The sequence below is a fragment of the Rissa tridactyla genome, chromosome 3, assembly GCF_028500815.1.
Source record: "Rissa tridactyla isolate bRisTri1 chromosome 3, bRisTri1.patW.cur.20221130, whole genome shotgun sequence".
Lineage (NCBI taxonomy): Eukaryota > Metazoa > Chordata > Aves > Charadriiformes > Laridae > Rissa > Rissa tridactyla.
In genome coordinates, this window is record NC_071468.1 from 60,387,753 (window position 1) to 60,402,153 (window position 14,401).

The following is a 14,401-nucleotide window of genomic DNA, read 5'->3' on the forward strand; positions in this document are numbered from 1 at the left end:
TTCAGACTTACGTACAGTAGCAGTATTATTTCACATGATCCTACAAAGCTCTGGCCTGTGGCCACATGCCTTCCAAATGCGTGCTCTATCACGGAGCTTAAAACCAGGTAAATGTATAAATTCTCCCTCAGTAGGAGTGTGGCACAACAGCTAATAGAGTAAGTGTGGTTGTAGGAAGTTCCTTGTTCTTATCAGCTGCTGATGCAAGACAGTATTAACAAGTCTGACCCGTATGGCGTACAGCATAGGACAAGAGTTTAGCTAAGGTTATCACTTATTCATGTGAACTGGTGGAAATGCAAGCTTAAGGCCCAACTGCTGTGTCGGTTCATTGTGCCTCAGCTGTAGTGTTACAGTCAGCAGGAACTCCACATACACACTGTACCTGGTGCTGCTGCTGTGTACCTCTTCCCTGGGACTTGGGTGAAGATGGTCACACTAGTCATTACAGCACACATTCTCCTTTCTTCCTTTCCAGGTCAACACGGCCTTTAAGGACTTTAGAGTTAAAGACACAGGGATTCATAGGCTAAGCTCAGGAACTAAAAGAGCAGTAGCACACCTTACACGAAATACACCCCACACAAGAAACACTTGACACCAAGTCCTTTGTTACTTTGCAGATCTTTTATTTAGGTGTTTGCTGCTGCAAATAAAAAAAAAAACAAAACAACAAAAAACCACACACAGGATTCAACTCAAGTATAAAGCAGCATAGGTGTTGTAAATGGAAGAGAAGAGCTGACAACATACTGTATCTCACTTTCTAACAGATTTTCAAGGAAAGGGGGAGATTAGTGGGGAAGGAATGGTCACAGAAATGCTCTCTACTAGAGAGAATACAACTGTGATATAAACAAGCAGTCCCTTCATCTTTGGAGTCTGAAACTTTAAATCAAACATTTAAAAAAATTAGAAAATTTGTTAGAAAAATAGGTGCAGTAAAATTGTATATATTGGATCATGTGTACATATAACAATTTTCATTAAGTAAAAAAAATGATCTTTACAAATAATGCTTTATAGCAAATAATCAGCTGCACTGTATCAGACTACAGTGTTGTTCAGGCATTTTTACAGATGCAAGTCTTATTAAATCTGAAAAGTAACAAAATATACAGAGCAAAACTATTTTCTTTTAAACTAGTATTGCAATCCACGTATTGCATGTTTTATATTTATATATATATATATATAAATATATATATATATATAAATACTACACTATAACTGATCAGGAATGAAGCTGGAATGCAAACACAGTAGTGTATTAGATTCCAACAGAGTATTTGCCTAGCTGTTACGCGAGGAGGGTATCAGGGTCCCTATGCCACACTTCGGAGCCATCACCGCAGAATTTCTCCGCTTGAGAACAGCAACCAGAAAAAGCCTAATTTCTACACAAAGTAGTTCTGAGGTGTCGTCAGTTCTTTTGGGAGCAGGGTGGTGGTGGTCATCAAGACAAAACACAGGGTGTAAAACCACATGGACACACGTACATACAGGTACTTGCAGATCTCGAGTTCTACAACCTGTCTTTTCCACTGTTGGACTTGTAACTAATAATACAAAGACGTATGGCACAAAATTCACCCACAGTTGCTTATTTTTAGACCAAGCTGAATCCAGCACCTGCACAGGACACGTATCTTCAACTAGAAGCACGGCCTATTAAAATTTTTCTTGCTTCAAGAGAGATGTGACATAAGGCCTTTTGGCACTAAGCAAAGGCATGAGCAAGTTACCAGGATCAGCAGTACAATGAGTTTTTAACTATACCAAATTTAATAGAAGGTATGGAATAAAAGGGAGATTCAAACACCTCTGTGTTTAGAGAACATTTGTTAAATGTCATACAGTGACTCCCTCCTCAGGGAAAAAAAACCACAAACACACAACAAAAAAAAACCCAAAACAAGAACACAGCATCAAGATCTGCCTTTCCCACAGTCCTGCCTTCTTGTTATAAGCGTTATTACATCGCCTCAAACTCATCAATTCTCTGCTTGGTGTTGCCTTGCCGGATCTGCCGCAGCGTCTTGTACTTGTCACGTCCCTGTCGCATGTTCTCTGAGTGGATAATATCATTGTGGGTCCTCTTATTTTCATCTCTAGCCTGGGCCAGCTCATCTGTCAGCGCCTGCAATATAAAGAACATTAAATACAGATTATACACGAGAAGGTTTCAGCTCATGCCAGTAGCGTTCTTTGGTGAGAACTGACAGTTGTTAGATGACTGGACAGATCAGTGATACGGCTACAACTTATGCTTTCCATAAACACTATGGATCATGTAAGTAATCTCAAAGCCTGAGCAATGAGAATGATCTTTGTATACCTTGTCTTTAATACAAATTCCATACAGGAACTGTAAACAGAGACTATCACGTTTATGTGCTTAACCAAGTGGTTAAATGATCTATTTTCCAGGAACTGATTGTTTCCGTTACTCCCACTCCTGGAAACTTTTTCTTACCCTCAGTTGCCTCTGTACACGTTCATTCTTCTCTGCTTCAGTAATGCGTTTCTCCTCATTGCGGTCATTCCTGATCCCCTCGCTGGAGAACTCTGCGCTGTAGGCAGAGTACTCGGATCCTTCATCTTGCAAGTTATCCTGGACATGGTAGCTGACTGGCTCGTAGACGGGCGGTGGGGGTGGAGGCGGAGCAGTCATTACCAGGTGTAGCTCCTCCTTTGTCTTTACCAGATCCTCCTGGGCTTCCTTGGCCTTTGGGAAAAGAGTGAAAAATATTTTCATGCATTTCTTTACACCACCTTAATGAATGCTTCAATGCTTATCTCCCCAAGTTTTGTCAATCTACTATGAAAAGCAAGAAACGAAGAGTTAAATCTCTGCAGCTGACAGTGCTCTGTTACAGTCTTTTGCAGAACATCTTTTTTTTTTTTTTTATTTTGCTAGTGATGCTATCGTCATCCACTGTGTAATGTGCAGGGGATCGAAACAAAGAATCTTCTTCCAATAAAACATAGTCTAGGAAAAACGGTTCTGTGGGAAGCTAGTTACGTTCATCCTGTCCTCCATTTGAAGAGCTCGGAGAGAGGGGTGGGGGAGAGCCTCTGTCATTCGCCTCAGTCCGGCCCAAACCACCCCAGCTATAAACATGGCTTCCACAGAGCAAGAACTCAGATTCCTGATTTGGCATTTTTAATGCAATTATGCACTAGACAGTCAGCTTCCTCGCTACTTTAGTGGTTGTGCCCTCCCTGTAACTAGCCTGCAGCACTAGTTACAGGGCACTGGGCACACTGAGCCTTGCGTGGTTTATTTTTGGTTTTTGATTTATTTACTGCATCAAATTTTTCAACTCTCCTAACCAGGAAGAGACTGGCCAGGAAGCCACGGACAACAGCACAGACTCCTGGTACCTGCAGTGTGGCTGCATTTGCAGCGTCTTCTCTTGACTGATATAATGTTTTCAGACATTACATCATGGAATAAATGCAGCATTTATACATGTGCCCCTTCCCCTCCATGGCTCCAAGACAATCAGCGCGCCTTTAGGTTTTATACAGGCTTCCACTTTGAATTTTGACTGAAGGCTTGTTGGAAGAAAGGTGTTTTGCAGGCATGTTGCACATTCATCACAAGTCTGCCCTTCTCTGCTCGTCTATGAGATGTTTGTCTCTGCATGTTTAGAGAAGTCACACCAGGCTGGGCACTGCGGTACGCTCTGCTCAAGCCTACAACTTCAGAGCATCTTTGTAAAACAGAGATACTCACTCTGATTTGCCACTCTTCAACCTCACTCTCTTTACGCCTCCGTGCCTCTTCCAGAAGTGCAATCTTGGCTGTATATTCTGCAAGCTCTGTAGCCTGTTGAATAATAAAACTGGAGTTATAAGGACTCTTAAAAAAATAAACTAAAGTAAACAAAAAAACAAACAGAAAACCGAAACATTGTTGACTGAGAAAAGACCCAAGTGTTACACTCCACTGTAATAAAAACTGAATAGGAAATTAAGAGCAAAAAAGTAGATTGCTTGTGATAGAAGCCAGTGCCATAATGATACTATCACATGGCCTAGTACTTCACTGCACTACGTTTTTCCCTGGAGAACAAGGCTTTGCCTTACTCAAAGGGCACAGTAACATGCCCACGTATCTTATCCTCAACATGACCGGGTCTTACCAGCTGTTCCTGGCTCTTTATCTGGTCCATAGTTTGTCTCTCCAGCTCTTCCTTGGCCTGCAGAGCAGCCAAACGATCCGCTTCCAAGCGTTCTGCTTCCTCCTGGGCTCGTCTCCTTTCCTCCTCCAGCTGAATGGCTCTTTGGATCTGATCTGAGAGCTCTGGAAAAAGAGGGCTCAATGCAGTTAGTCCACAAGCCCGGTCAAAGCGAAGGGACTACTGGCAGTCTCTTGGGTGACTGCAGAAGTCATGACAAGAACTTGAGTCCTGCTTGCAACATCCCTTCACTGCGCACCTCAAAGTAGTTATTTGCATAATACATCAAGCAACTGAATTCAGAAGCAGTCAGCCACACATTATAATTAAATCTTCTGCAAGATATTTGCAGTCTGTAACACCGACATGATTCTGCTGCCCTTAATTGACAGTTTACTGCAAGGATCAGATGTTGCTGTCTCCAGTCTGCTCATCGGTACATTGAAACAGGAGCTTCCCTTTCCCTGGAAAGGCTCGTTCCCAAAGTACTTTTTCTGTTAGGAGTTAGGTGAAGAGTCCTTGAGAGCTGAGCTCTGTTACTCACTGCTGGAAGAGGCCACACTACCCAAACTCTCTTGGCAACGGGGGAAAACAAGAGTTCGTGTGACCTTCAGTTCCCAAATACAATCAGCAGATTTTATGCTGCTTTCACGCTGTGGATGATCTCAGCAGCGCGCGCACACGTGTGTATTTGTTTGTACGGGCAGATATTAGTAAACCTTGACAAGAGATCGCAGTGTCGTCAGATTTAGGCTAGGTGTGGGCAGCGGCCCATATAACCCTTCTGTGGAGCACAATACACGAGGTCTGGTCAGCCCATACAAGTACTTTACCTTTCTCTGCTTTCTGAGTCTTCACCTCATACTCTTGTAGCCTCACCAGCAGCTCCTCCTTCTCCCTCAACATTTGTTCTTTCTCTCTCTCAATTATCTCCCTCTTCTTCTTTTCATTTTCTAGTTGTTGCCTGTTAGAAACAGATTTCATGCTTGAAGCTCGCTTTCAGACCTAAGCTACAGCCAGGCAAGAGAGTTGGCTGGGCATTTCTCCAGGCAGCTCCATGAGAAATGACCATGTGACTGCCACAAAACAAGAGCCAGAAGACAGAAATACATATAGCCTGTTCCTTCATTGCTTCGGAATTTTTACTCAGTTTTGGATATCTCATTTCATAAAAAATATTTGTATTTTTGTTGCCCACCCCAGAAATTTAGCACACCAAATAGCTACTGGAAGCAGAGAGAGAAAACCAGGACTCTGCTCTGCACAGCAGAGGAGATTTAACTTTGTTACTTCTGTCATAAGGAAAGTCAAGGAGGCATCAAACACAAGCACTGAGGGAAGGAAGACAAACAAGCCACAAAGACAGGAGAAAAGCGACACGATTTCTTGAATCATAAGCAACGTGCAGCCAGCAGCAGAAGTCCAATGGAATTGCTAATCCTTTTTCCATGCCTGTAAGAGGTCTCCCAGTCCCCTCTCCTCTCTTCACAGTGTACACACATCCTCCCTGGGAAGGTTTCTCCCTTACTCCCAACCATCCCATGGCCCAACACAGAAATTGGGACCTAACACTCAAGAGCTGGGAGAAGCCCTCTCTAGGTGTGTGCCACCACGCAAGAGCCCACGCCACCTTTACTTGCACATCTCCCTGCAACTCTCAAGACCGCAAACAGGACAGCAGACTACACAGCCACAGGTCCAAGCCAGCAGAGCAATGCTTATAGTCCCACCGCAGGGCATCCCGAGCCCACCCCGTAAGCCAGAGCTCTAGAGCCACACGGGGTGGCTCACGGCCTTGCCTAAGCGAAACCCACGTTACCAGCCGCTGCCCTGCAGGTACAGCTGCCTGCTGAACCCTGGGAGTTCAGCGTCATTTCTCTTTGCCACCCCGTCCCTGCTCTCTATAGTCACGCTCACCTTTCCAGTTGTTTCTGGTGCTTCTCCTCCCGGGCCTGGGCTTTCATCTGCTGCACCTCAATGGTGTCGGGCTTCCTGCGCCTCATGTAGAGCTCGTGGTTGCCCATGCAGAGCTGCAGGATCCTCTTGTTAATTCTCAGACGAGGGGCGTAAAACACAAAGTCCTAGAAGAGAAGACACCATACAGTCAGTTTTCCAAGCGTGCTTTCCCTTCTGCCAACTAGCTGCAGGCAGGTCATCCTGCCACTAATTTCACTGTACTCAAGACAATATTTAATATTATATTATATTAGTATTATATTTAAATGACACAGGTCCATTTAAATATAGCAGTAGGGACTGCCAACATCATTTCAAGCCAAAACAATTGTTACATATATTCTCCATTTCAAATTTACATAGAATTGACAAATTACTCCTCTAGAAAAAGTATCTTTTAGATAAAATTAACAGTTTCTATTTAGAGGAGACCTTGTGGAGTTTGGAAATGTTGCAAAAGATTCTGGGTTGGCAGGTAACCATCTGGGCAACTCACAGACCTCTAGTATTGAGTAATTAGTTTTTAAGTTTGCATGGCTTTGTGACAGAAAGATAAAGCACAAAACTAAAAATGTATTGCAGACTATTAAAGTAACTTTGTAGAATTTCCTGATCTATTTGAATCAGTATTCAAGGCACCAACTGTGTTTTTTCAAAGAAAGAGAAGAAATCCCCACCCCTGCAGAAACACCTTCCAGTATCATTCTTTCCTCTCCGTGGCATTTCCTAGCTAAGTTGAGGTGGACTGTTACACGAGTGTCGAGTAGAAAACTTTTTTTTTTATTATTTTTTCTTGAACCACCAAACATACAGATTATTTCCAATATCGGGTTGCAAGCAGTAACAAAACACGAGATATTCTAAAATTTCTGTTTCTACAAAAAGAAGAGCTCCAAATTTTTTCTTATCTGTGTTATAACCAGGCTTTTACAGAAATGACACACCAGGATGGATCTTCCAGAAACAAATCTGCTAAGGAAGGGATACAGAGGGCCAAGTCCATTACCTGCCTGACGATTTTTCTGAGTCCACGACCACCCATGTTTACAACCCAGTCTGAAGTTACACAGTGAAAAAACTCTGCATCTATGTGCCATTTTTTTGTGTACTATGTGGACGGCGATACAGGCAGTGGGCAAGCTGCCACACTACCACTATAAACCAGTACCCATTCCTTAGAATCGCTCTCCTATGGACTGCCTCCCTGTTGGCAACAGGTGGAACTGAGAAGGGGCGCACAGGCTCTAGATTCTTGCATGGCAGCAGCGATCCTGTTTTTAGTTGCCTGAGCTCAGAAGCACAAGTTGTGGCTATCTCCAGGAAAACTGGAAGTCACACTAGAAGCAATGAAAAGCTCTCCAAGTCCTATTAAGAGGAACATGAATATGCTGACAAAGACTCGTTTTCTTCAACGCGTTTTCCTAATCCACACGCTGACTGCAAAAGAGGCAGCCAGCGCGGTGTGCTGTGGTGTGCTGTGCTGTGCTGCCCCACCAAGTCCTGCCACAGCCATTCCGAGCTGTACAGGTCTGACACTGCGCACTGTCCCTGAAGGTTTTCATCCCACCTCCTACTTCTGACAACTAATTTAAAAAACAAACAGTTTGTGTACATGGTGATGAACAGGTCCTATCCTGAGGCAAGGTTCACTTCCATGGGAGTAAATACCGTGGGCATGGATGGTGGTTGCGTTTGTCATTTAAGGCCATGAAAGAACATGTTCCTTTCCTCATCCCCAGCCTCCCCCTGGTCTCACACAACTGGGAGTACCATCAGCCCAACTGGATATTTTAAAGATAACGTGGTAAAGATGTTGGAGTATGTGGGCAGACAGGCCTAAAACTTAAGTTGCAGGGGGAGGGGAACCTCAATCCATCCCACTGCTACCAGTTTGATGCCAGTGCCAGCAACAGATGCCCAGAGCCTGGAGAAGGATCGCGGGTCAGCAGGAGAGGGTCTAGTGGGAGGTGTCCCTGGCCATGGCAGGGGGGTCGAAACTAGATGATATTTAAGGTCCCTTCCAACCCAAACCATTCTGTGATTCTACGAAAAATTAAAAAGCTTATTCCTGTCAAGGTGCCACAGGACTCTACCCATTACATTAGTGTCCATTTAAACACTGACATGTAGAGTCCTCCAAATTAAAGGGGAGCTTCCAACCCACATCTTGGGTGGCCTGGCTATTTCGCTGTAGCTATAATACTTGTCTCTTTAAAAGGAGACACAAGCATATGAAAAGACCCAGACAACTTCCTGAATGCTCAGAATTAGTGTCCAGATAAATCCTTCTTTCAGGCATAGCTTCAAACATACCACCACCCAGAGGGAAAAGCACAACTGACAGAAGGAGGAAATGCAATTAAAGTTTTCAGTGTTAACACCTTTCTGTATCAGCCTCTTGCAAGTCTCCCATTTCAAACTCAGTCAGATTTACTGTTGGGGAGTGGAGGGAAAACTGCGATCCATAAACAGGAGATTAATATTTCATAACATGTACAACAAGTCAAAGAGGCTCTTCTATTGAGAAAAGCATGCCTGACAGACCAGCTTTCTGTCTCTGTGGAGTTTTGTTGGCTTTCGCTAACAGCATCACAGAAAGAAGCTCCTCTTCCCCCAAAACCCAGGTCGTTATCTGGAGCAGCACACTGTGCATTATTATTCTTTAAATTACTGGGAGGATCTTTTTCTGTTAAAGAGATTTATAATCCATCACTCTTTGCCAAAGCCAAACTGCTTATTATTTCTCAGGGCTGTACTTACCCACCAAGGCCAAGCACTGGGGTGGGGGAAGAGAAGAAGAGGAGGCCTTTCTCAACTATTCCAATAGTTTCACAAGACTGACAGAGTGAGATCCACCTATACCAGTTATTCCACTTTACGTTCTCAACAGGTCAAAGTTGATAATTCTTCACTAAAATAACTCTGAAAACATGTTTGTAAGTGTTGAAAAAGCAACATTCACAGGTAGCTATATTTCAGTTTTCCACGGAAATCAAACCCCTGCCATTTACCCTAGTACTCAAGGTCAATGAACACCGTGGCCCTTAACTGGCTTTTACTCTTCCAGTAGTGTGGAAGGGAGCATATGTACACAGGTAGTTTTGCAGTAGCATTTGAATGATTTTTGTGTTTTTTTTTTTTTTTTTTTTTAAATGAACAACAAAAAAGTTACCCACCAGCTTCCACGCACTGAAAGAAGTAGGGAGAAGACTGGTCTCAGTATAATCTGGCTACACAGAAGACTCACAGAACTTGCAAAGAATCTCAGATTTAAGCATAGGGTTACCTACTTTTCTAGAAAGAAAAAAAAAAAAAAAAAAGACTCTGCACTTGTAAAATCCTTGTCTTTCTCCACGTTAGATACCACCATAAGCCCTTTATTTATGCTGCACAGAAAACCAGACAGCTCTAAATAGACCCTAAATACTAAGGCTCATTTTGCATCTAGAATATCTGCAGCTTTCTCCTTCCCAAAGACTACTTTATTTTGAGACGAAACAGCATTAGTTGTTCGTATGCAGTACCCAGGAATCCATACTAGATATACTTACTGGTGCCTTCTTGTCAATAGGCTTTATAACAAACTTCTTGTCATTGAAAGAGATGTTTCTGATTTCGCTCCAGGGAAACCCAATCTTTGGAGTCAGCCTGGACAGAAGAGAAATATTTTTAAGAGATGCTGCAATAAACATTTTTTCCCCCCCACACTGCTTCTAACAACAGACTCAGTGGGATGCAACACTTCACACAGCTCTCCCAACAGAGAGAAGACGGGAGTTGAACCACAAACCCACAGGGAGTAGAAAAAGAAGCCCAGTCACCTCCCTTACAGAGTCTCTTCTCATTTTGGTCAGCCACGCTACTGACCTTTGGCTATGCAACAGGAATGGTCTCTACCGAAGCCACACACCTGCTTTAAGTTCACTTTGAAGTGAGGGCCTAAAATCCACAGAATGCAGACTTTAGGTATATGTGCTGCGCTTCCTGGAGGCTTCTCTTACATCATGGGAGGCAAAAGCCAAAGTAACTCAGCTGCTCCCACCGTCTAGCAGCCACAGAGAAGTCTACCCTGCCATGTTACAGCTAGCCCAGTTACCGCCACGCTGCCTTCACTTCTGAAATGCTGGGCAGGCATGAACACAATTGGTAAAAGCAGATTTCTAATCTTTTTTTTCCCCCTCCCCTAGATTATAGGCGAGGCTAATAACAGAGAGCCCTGTTCTTTCCTTCCATGCAAACTGCTCTTTCAGCCCACCCCACAAGTCCCCAAGCAGAACTTCACATGTTGGTCGTGCAACGAGCTGCACCACGTGGGCTCTCTCCTGTTGGAGACGGACTCCTTAAGAAGCAAAGGGCGAGACTCAGACTCCCAGCTCTTCCTCACTGCCTAGGAGCTCAGGTCAGTTTGTTTGTTTAAAATTACTTCTTTAAGCTTCACTAATCATTTGAGATTTTCCTCTGCTTTAATTTCTCCAGAGTCTTGCATATAAAAAGCATCAAGTTATTCCCGAGATCAAATGTTTCCAAGCCGTTCCAGTACATACCCTTACATACCTGCCCATACTCTGCAGCAAGTTCTGATATTACAAGGACTTGCACATTTGACTGTAATTCCTTTAATTCCCCCCCAACCCAATATTTCAAGTTCTATGTTTAATATCACATTATTATTCTTTTATCTTATCAAGGAAGGGTATATTCTCTACAGACAGCAGTTACTGATTAAGAATTGTGTCTTACATAAATGATAATCATAGAATGGTTTAGGTTGGTAGGGACCTTAAAGATCAACGTCTTGTTATTATTTAACCCTTCCATATGTGTGTCTGACAAACACTGAAGTGCTAACCATTATTTCTAGCAAACGGTTTGAAGACACAAGTATTTCATGTTTAGCACTTAGAGAAACGTCTATCATCACAGTGAACCGCTCAAACTTTGTAAGAATCCTTTGTATGGAGCTCATTGGTTAAGGAAGGAAACTGGAAATTTTGGAGGAATTTGACTCATTGTCACAGAGATTGAAAGCTACTGCATAGCATGATTTTGCTGGGCCCAAGCATAAAAAACCCCACTTCATTTAAAATCAGACATCAAGAATAAAATACATCCTATGCAGAATTTACCATTCCCTAACCTTTAACTCATCTGCAAGATTAAGCAACAGTGTGTGCATAACATTAAGTAAGAACTATAAAGAAAATTATTTGATTAGACTAAGATTAATTAAATACTCCAGCCTCTGTCATATTAACCCTAGATAATACAGCAGGACAGACAAGTAAAATAATTCACTTATTAATAAGTTCCATTGCCGACTCTGCTCTTTAATGCAGGAAAAAAAAGCTTGAAAATACCTAGAAGTGAGACACCGCCATACACTGCAGTACAGAGGTTTGCAGATCTATAGCATGGTCTCATTTTCCTCAGGTTGAACTTCAACAATGAAGCCTTTGCTTTTTCACCTTTGCCCCTGTCCCCAAATTTTGCACATACAAACCAGAGGCGAGGTACACGTTACTATTTTTCTAGTCCCCGTATCTGCTCAAAAGACTTAATTACAGAGTAGCAAGAATTACAGCAGAAACATGCAGTTTATTCCAGCACTGTATTTGTTTTGCAAACGCTCTTGATAGTTCTTTACAGTCAATGGCTATATTCTGTCTGCTTCTGCAGCTCGAAAAACCTGTTTGTGTGACCATGGTTACATAGCAAGACTAGTCGTTCAAGACCGAAGTATTACATGAGCGAAACTACTTTTCTTTCAAGTGACACTCCTTGTTTTCTGGGTGACAGCACATATTAGCATTGCAGAAAAGACTGTATTTCTCTTTGCCATCTTAACAGAAGCTCCGGAGAGTTCCAATTAACATTTGGGTTGCATTCAAAGCTTTTTGGAAGCAAAGATGTAGAACATGTGAAGTGCCTTCTGTATTACACTGATAGTCTCATAGATTCGTGACATGAAACTAAGACTTAGAATGTAGGGGAAAAAATAATTTTAAAAAAAAAAGCATTCTAAGACAGCAACCTTCATCTAAAAAATGTCTGGTTTAACTCCCCTTCAATCTTTCAGTTGTGGAGTATTAGAATAGACTAGCAGGCTTAGACACAGCTGTTCTCACCTTCCTTCTGTGTTTATTTATAGATGTAGTCTATCATTTCCCACCTAATAATGGCTCTGCCTTTACCAGAAGGGCTGATTAAAACTATGCATACCTCAGCAAGACATCATTTCAGTCCTCATTCATGATAAATATACAGGTTCACTCCTTCCTGGGTTTTGGGTGTTATCCAGCTTTGGTTTCGTGTCCACCCCATAATCTGTCTTTTTCAAAACCAGGCAGCTGTACGCACATCTATCATTAACTTCACTATAGGAATGGCCTTAGATGTCCAAACACTCTGCAGGTATGTTAGCCTATCTAGGTTCTTGTATTGTATCCACTGCTGGCATACCTGGCAACTTGACTCAAGGAAAAGCTCCGTAAAATCCTTAGTTCAGGGTTCAGCTCTACAACTGTGCACGATTTGCCAGATGCCATTGTACAACTGACATCTCTTTTTATACAGTAGGTAGCATTAGCAGGTTAGGCTACAAAGGTCAGGAAAGCCATGAAGGCATAAACGATGTGGAAGTTCACTTCCTAGCACAGTTCTACCTACTGGTCAAAAACTGTAATACAAACAAGCTCTAAACTTTGCCCTGATCCTGTAAATGAGAAATGTCCTTTGGGTCCCACACCAGCCCTCATTCTGGGAGATCAGAATAGAAAACAAAAAGCCTTACTTATCATCCTTTTCATAGATGTTGAGCCCCAAAGCATCAACCCCCAGCCAAAGGTCAGTTCCTTTCTTATTCTTGATTTCAAAGTAGTTAATTCCATACATTTCCAGGTCTTGAGCAATCTTCAGGTATTCCAGCATGGCATTCTCTCTGGTCGAGACAGGAAGGAGAGCAGATGTTAGCTTCGCATTTATCTAACTAACTATCTCAGAAAGCACAAAGCCCTCAGAAGAAACAATTAACTTCCTAAACACACACATCAAATACAGGGTTTAAAACTGAACATTCGTCATTTGGGACTCACTATAGAAGTTATGATATTACACCTATGAACAAACACACACAGAGTACTCCCATTTCCCGAGCCCTAATATTTCCGGACAGAAAATTAGCAACATTCATCTCTCTTGGCATTCATCCTTGTCTCAAGGTACAGTCAGCAGGAAAGGTGTAGTATCTGAACTTTCCTCACCTGCCAACGCAAATCTTCAATGAACATAAGGTTAGACATACACCTTTACTTTCACCCTGCTACTCAGTCGTCACTGATACGCTATACCTAGTTCCAGGATCCTCAGGAAGCCATGCAAGACATCATTCTCAGCACAAGTGCAAATATCCTACTGAGTTTTACCATGCAATTTGATCTTGGACTAGAAAACATACATGAAGAGTTCCCACACACAGGCAACTCTTGCAGTCTATTTCAAAAGCACGTTGTAGAACCGCAAGCTTAAGGTAATCAACCAGTAAAAAAGTGACCAGCCTAAGGACCAATACAAAACACTTACTTGACCATGCCACTGTGTTCAGCATGCCACACCTGGATGCGTTCTTCCCACTGCTCTCTGGAGAGTTTGTGCTGGTCCATCACCCTACACAAGGAAAGAGAAATTAGGAAGATTAGACTTTGTGTTTTGCAGTATCCATTGATGCTGATCTTTGCTATTGCTGACTGAAAAACTAGTGCTGCACATGAAGCCTTACTGAAACCAAGAGGAAGATCTTACTCAGCCCAAAAATGTACGCTGTGAAGCGGAGCAATTCAGAATGAACAAAACCCCTCTGCAAAGCCTTTCTGGTCACTGACCCAGCGACATGAGAGGCCTAAGCAGAACACTGGAAAAGAATCACATACACACTGTAGATATTACAGGGTTAAGACAAAGCAAAAGTGTCATTCCTGGAATTAGACACTGCTGCAGCGTATCATCAGGAAGAGTAAACAGAAGCCATTTGTCTGATAACTTACACTTATCCTGTGATTAGTCCATCCTGGGGATGGACTAAATAGCCTCCAGACACGCTGTCCAGATACAAGATTTTTAGGACTGTACGTCAGGATTAAGGACGCACAACCCAACATTCTCCAGGGATGACACATTCTTGACTGAATGCCGCTCTTTTCTTCTTATAGAGGAGACATTCATATTGCCAGTTACCAGCATGCTCTCGGTGAAACTCTTTGTAT

General features: G+C 42.6%; 1 protein-coding gene across 2 annotated transcripts in view; it reads right to left on the reverse strand.

The window, feature by feature from the left end:
- Positions 1-605: 605 nt before the first annotated feature.
- Positions 606-14,401, reverse strand: part of EZR (ezrin) — a 37,992-nt gene continuing 24,196 nt past the window's right edge. For both annotated transcript variants that reach the window (XM_054194930.1, XM_054194931.1), the window contains 9 exons: positions 13,722-13,805; positions 12,934-13,080; positions 9,695-9,791; positions 6,105-6,268; positions 5,021-5,151; positions 4,152-4,312; positions 3,743-3,835; positions 2,477-2,728; positions 606-2,140 (listed from right to left, as the gene is read on the reverse strand). In XM_054194930.1, coding sequence (XP_054050905.1) covers positions 1,976-2,140; positions 2,477-2,728; positions 3,743-3,835; positions 4,152-4,312; positions 5,021-5,151; positions 6,105-6,268; positions 9,695-9,791; positions 12,934-13,080; positions 13,722-13,805 — 1,294 coding nt within the window. In that variant the 3' untranslated portion in view covers positions 606-1,975. The remainder of the gene's footprint in view (positions 2,141-2,476; positions 2,729-3,742; positions 3,836-4,151; positions 4,313-5,020; positions 5,152-6,104; positions 6,269-9,694; positions 9,792-12,933; positions 13,081-13,721; positions 13,806-14,401) is intronic.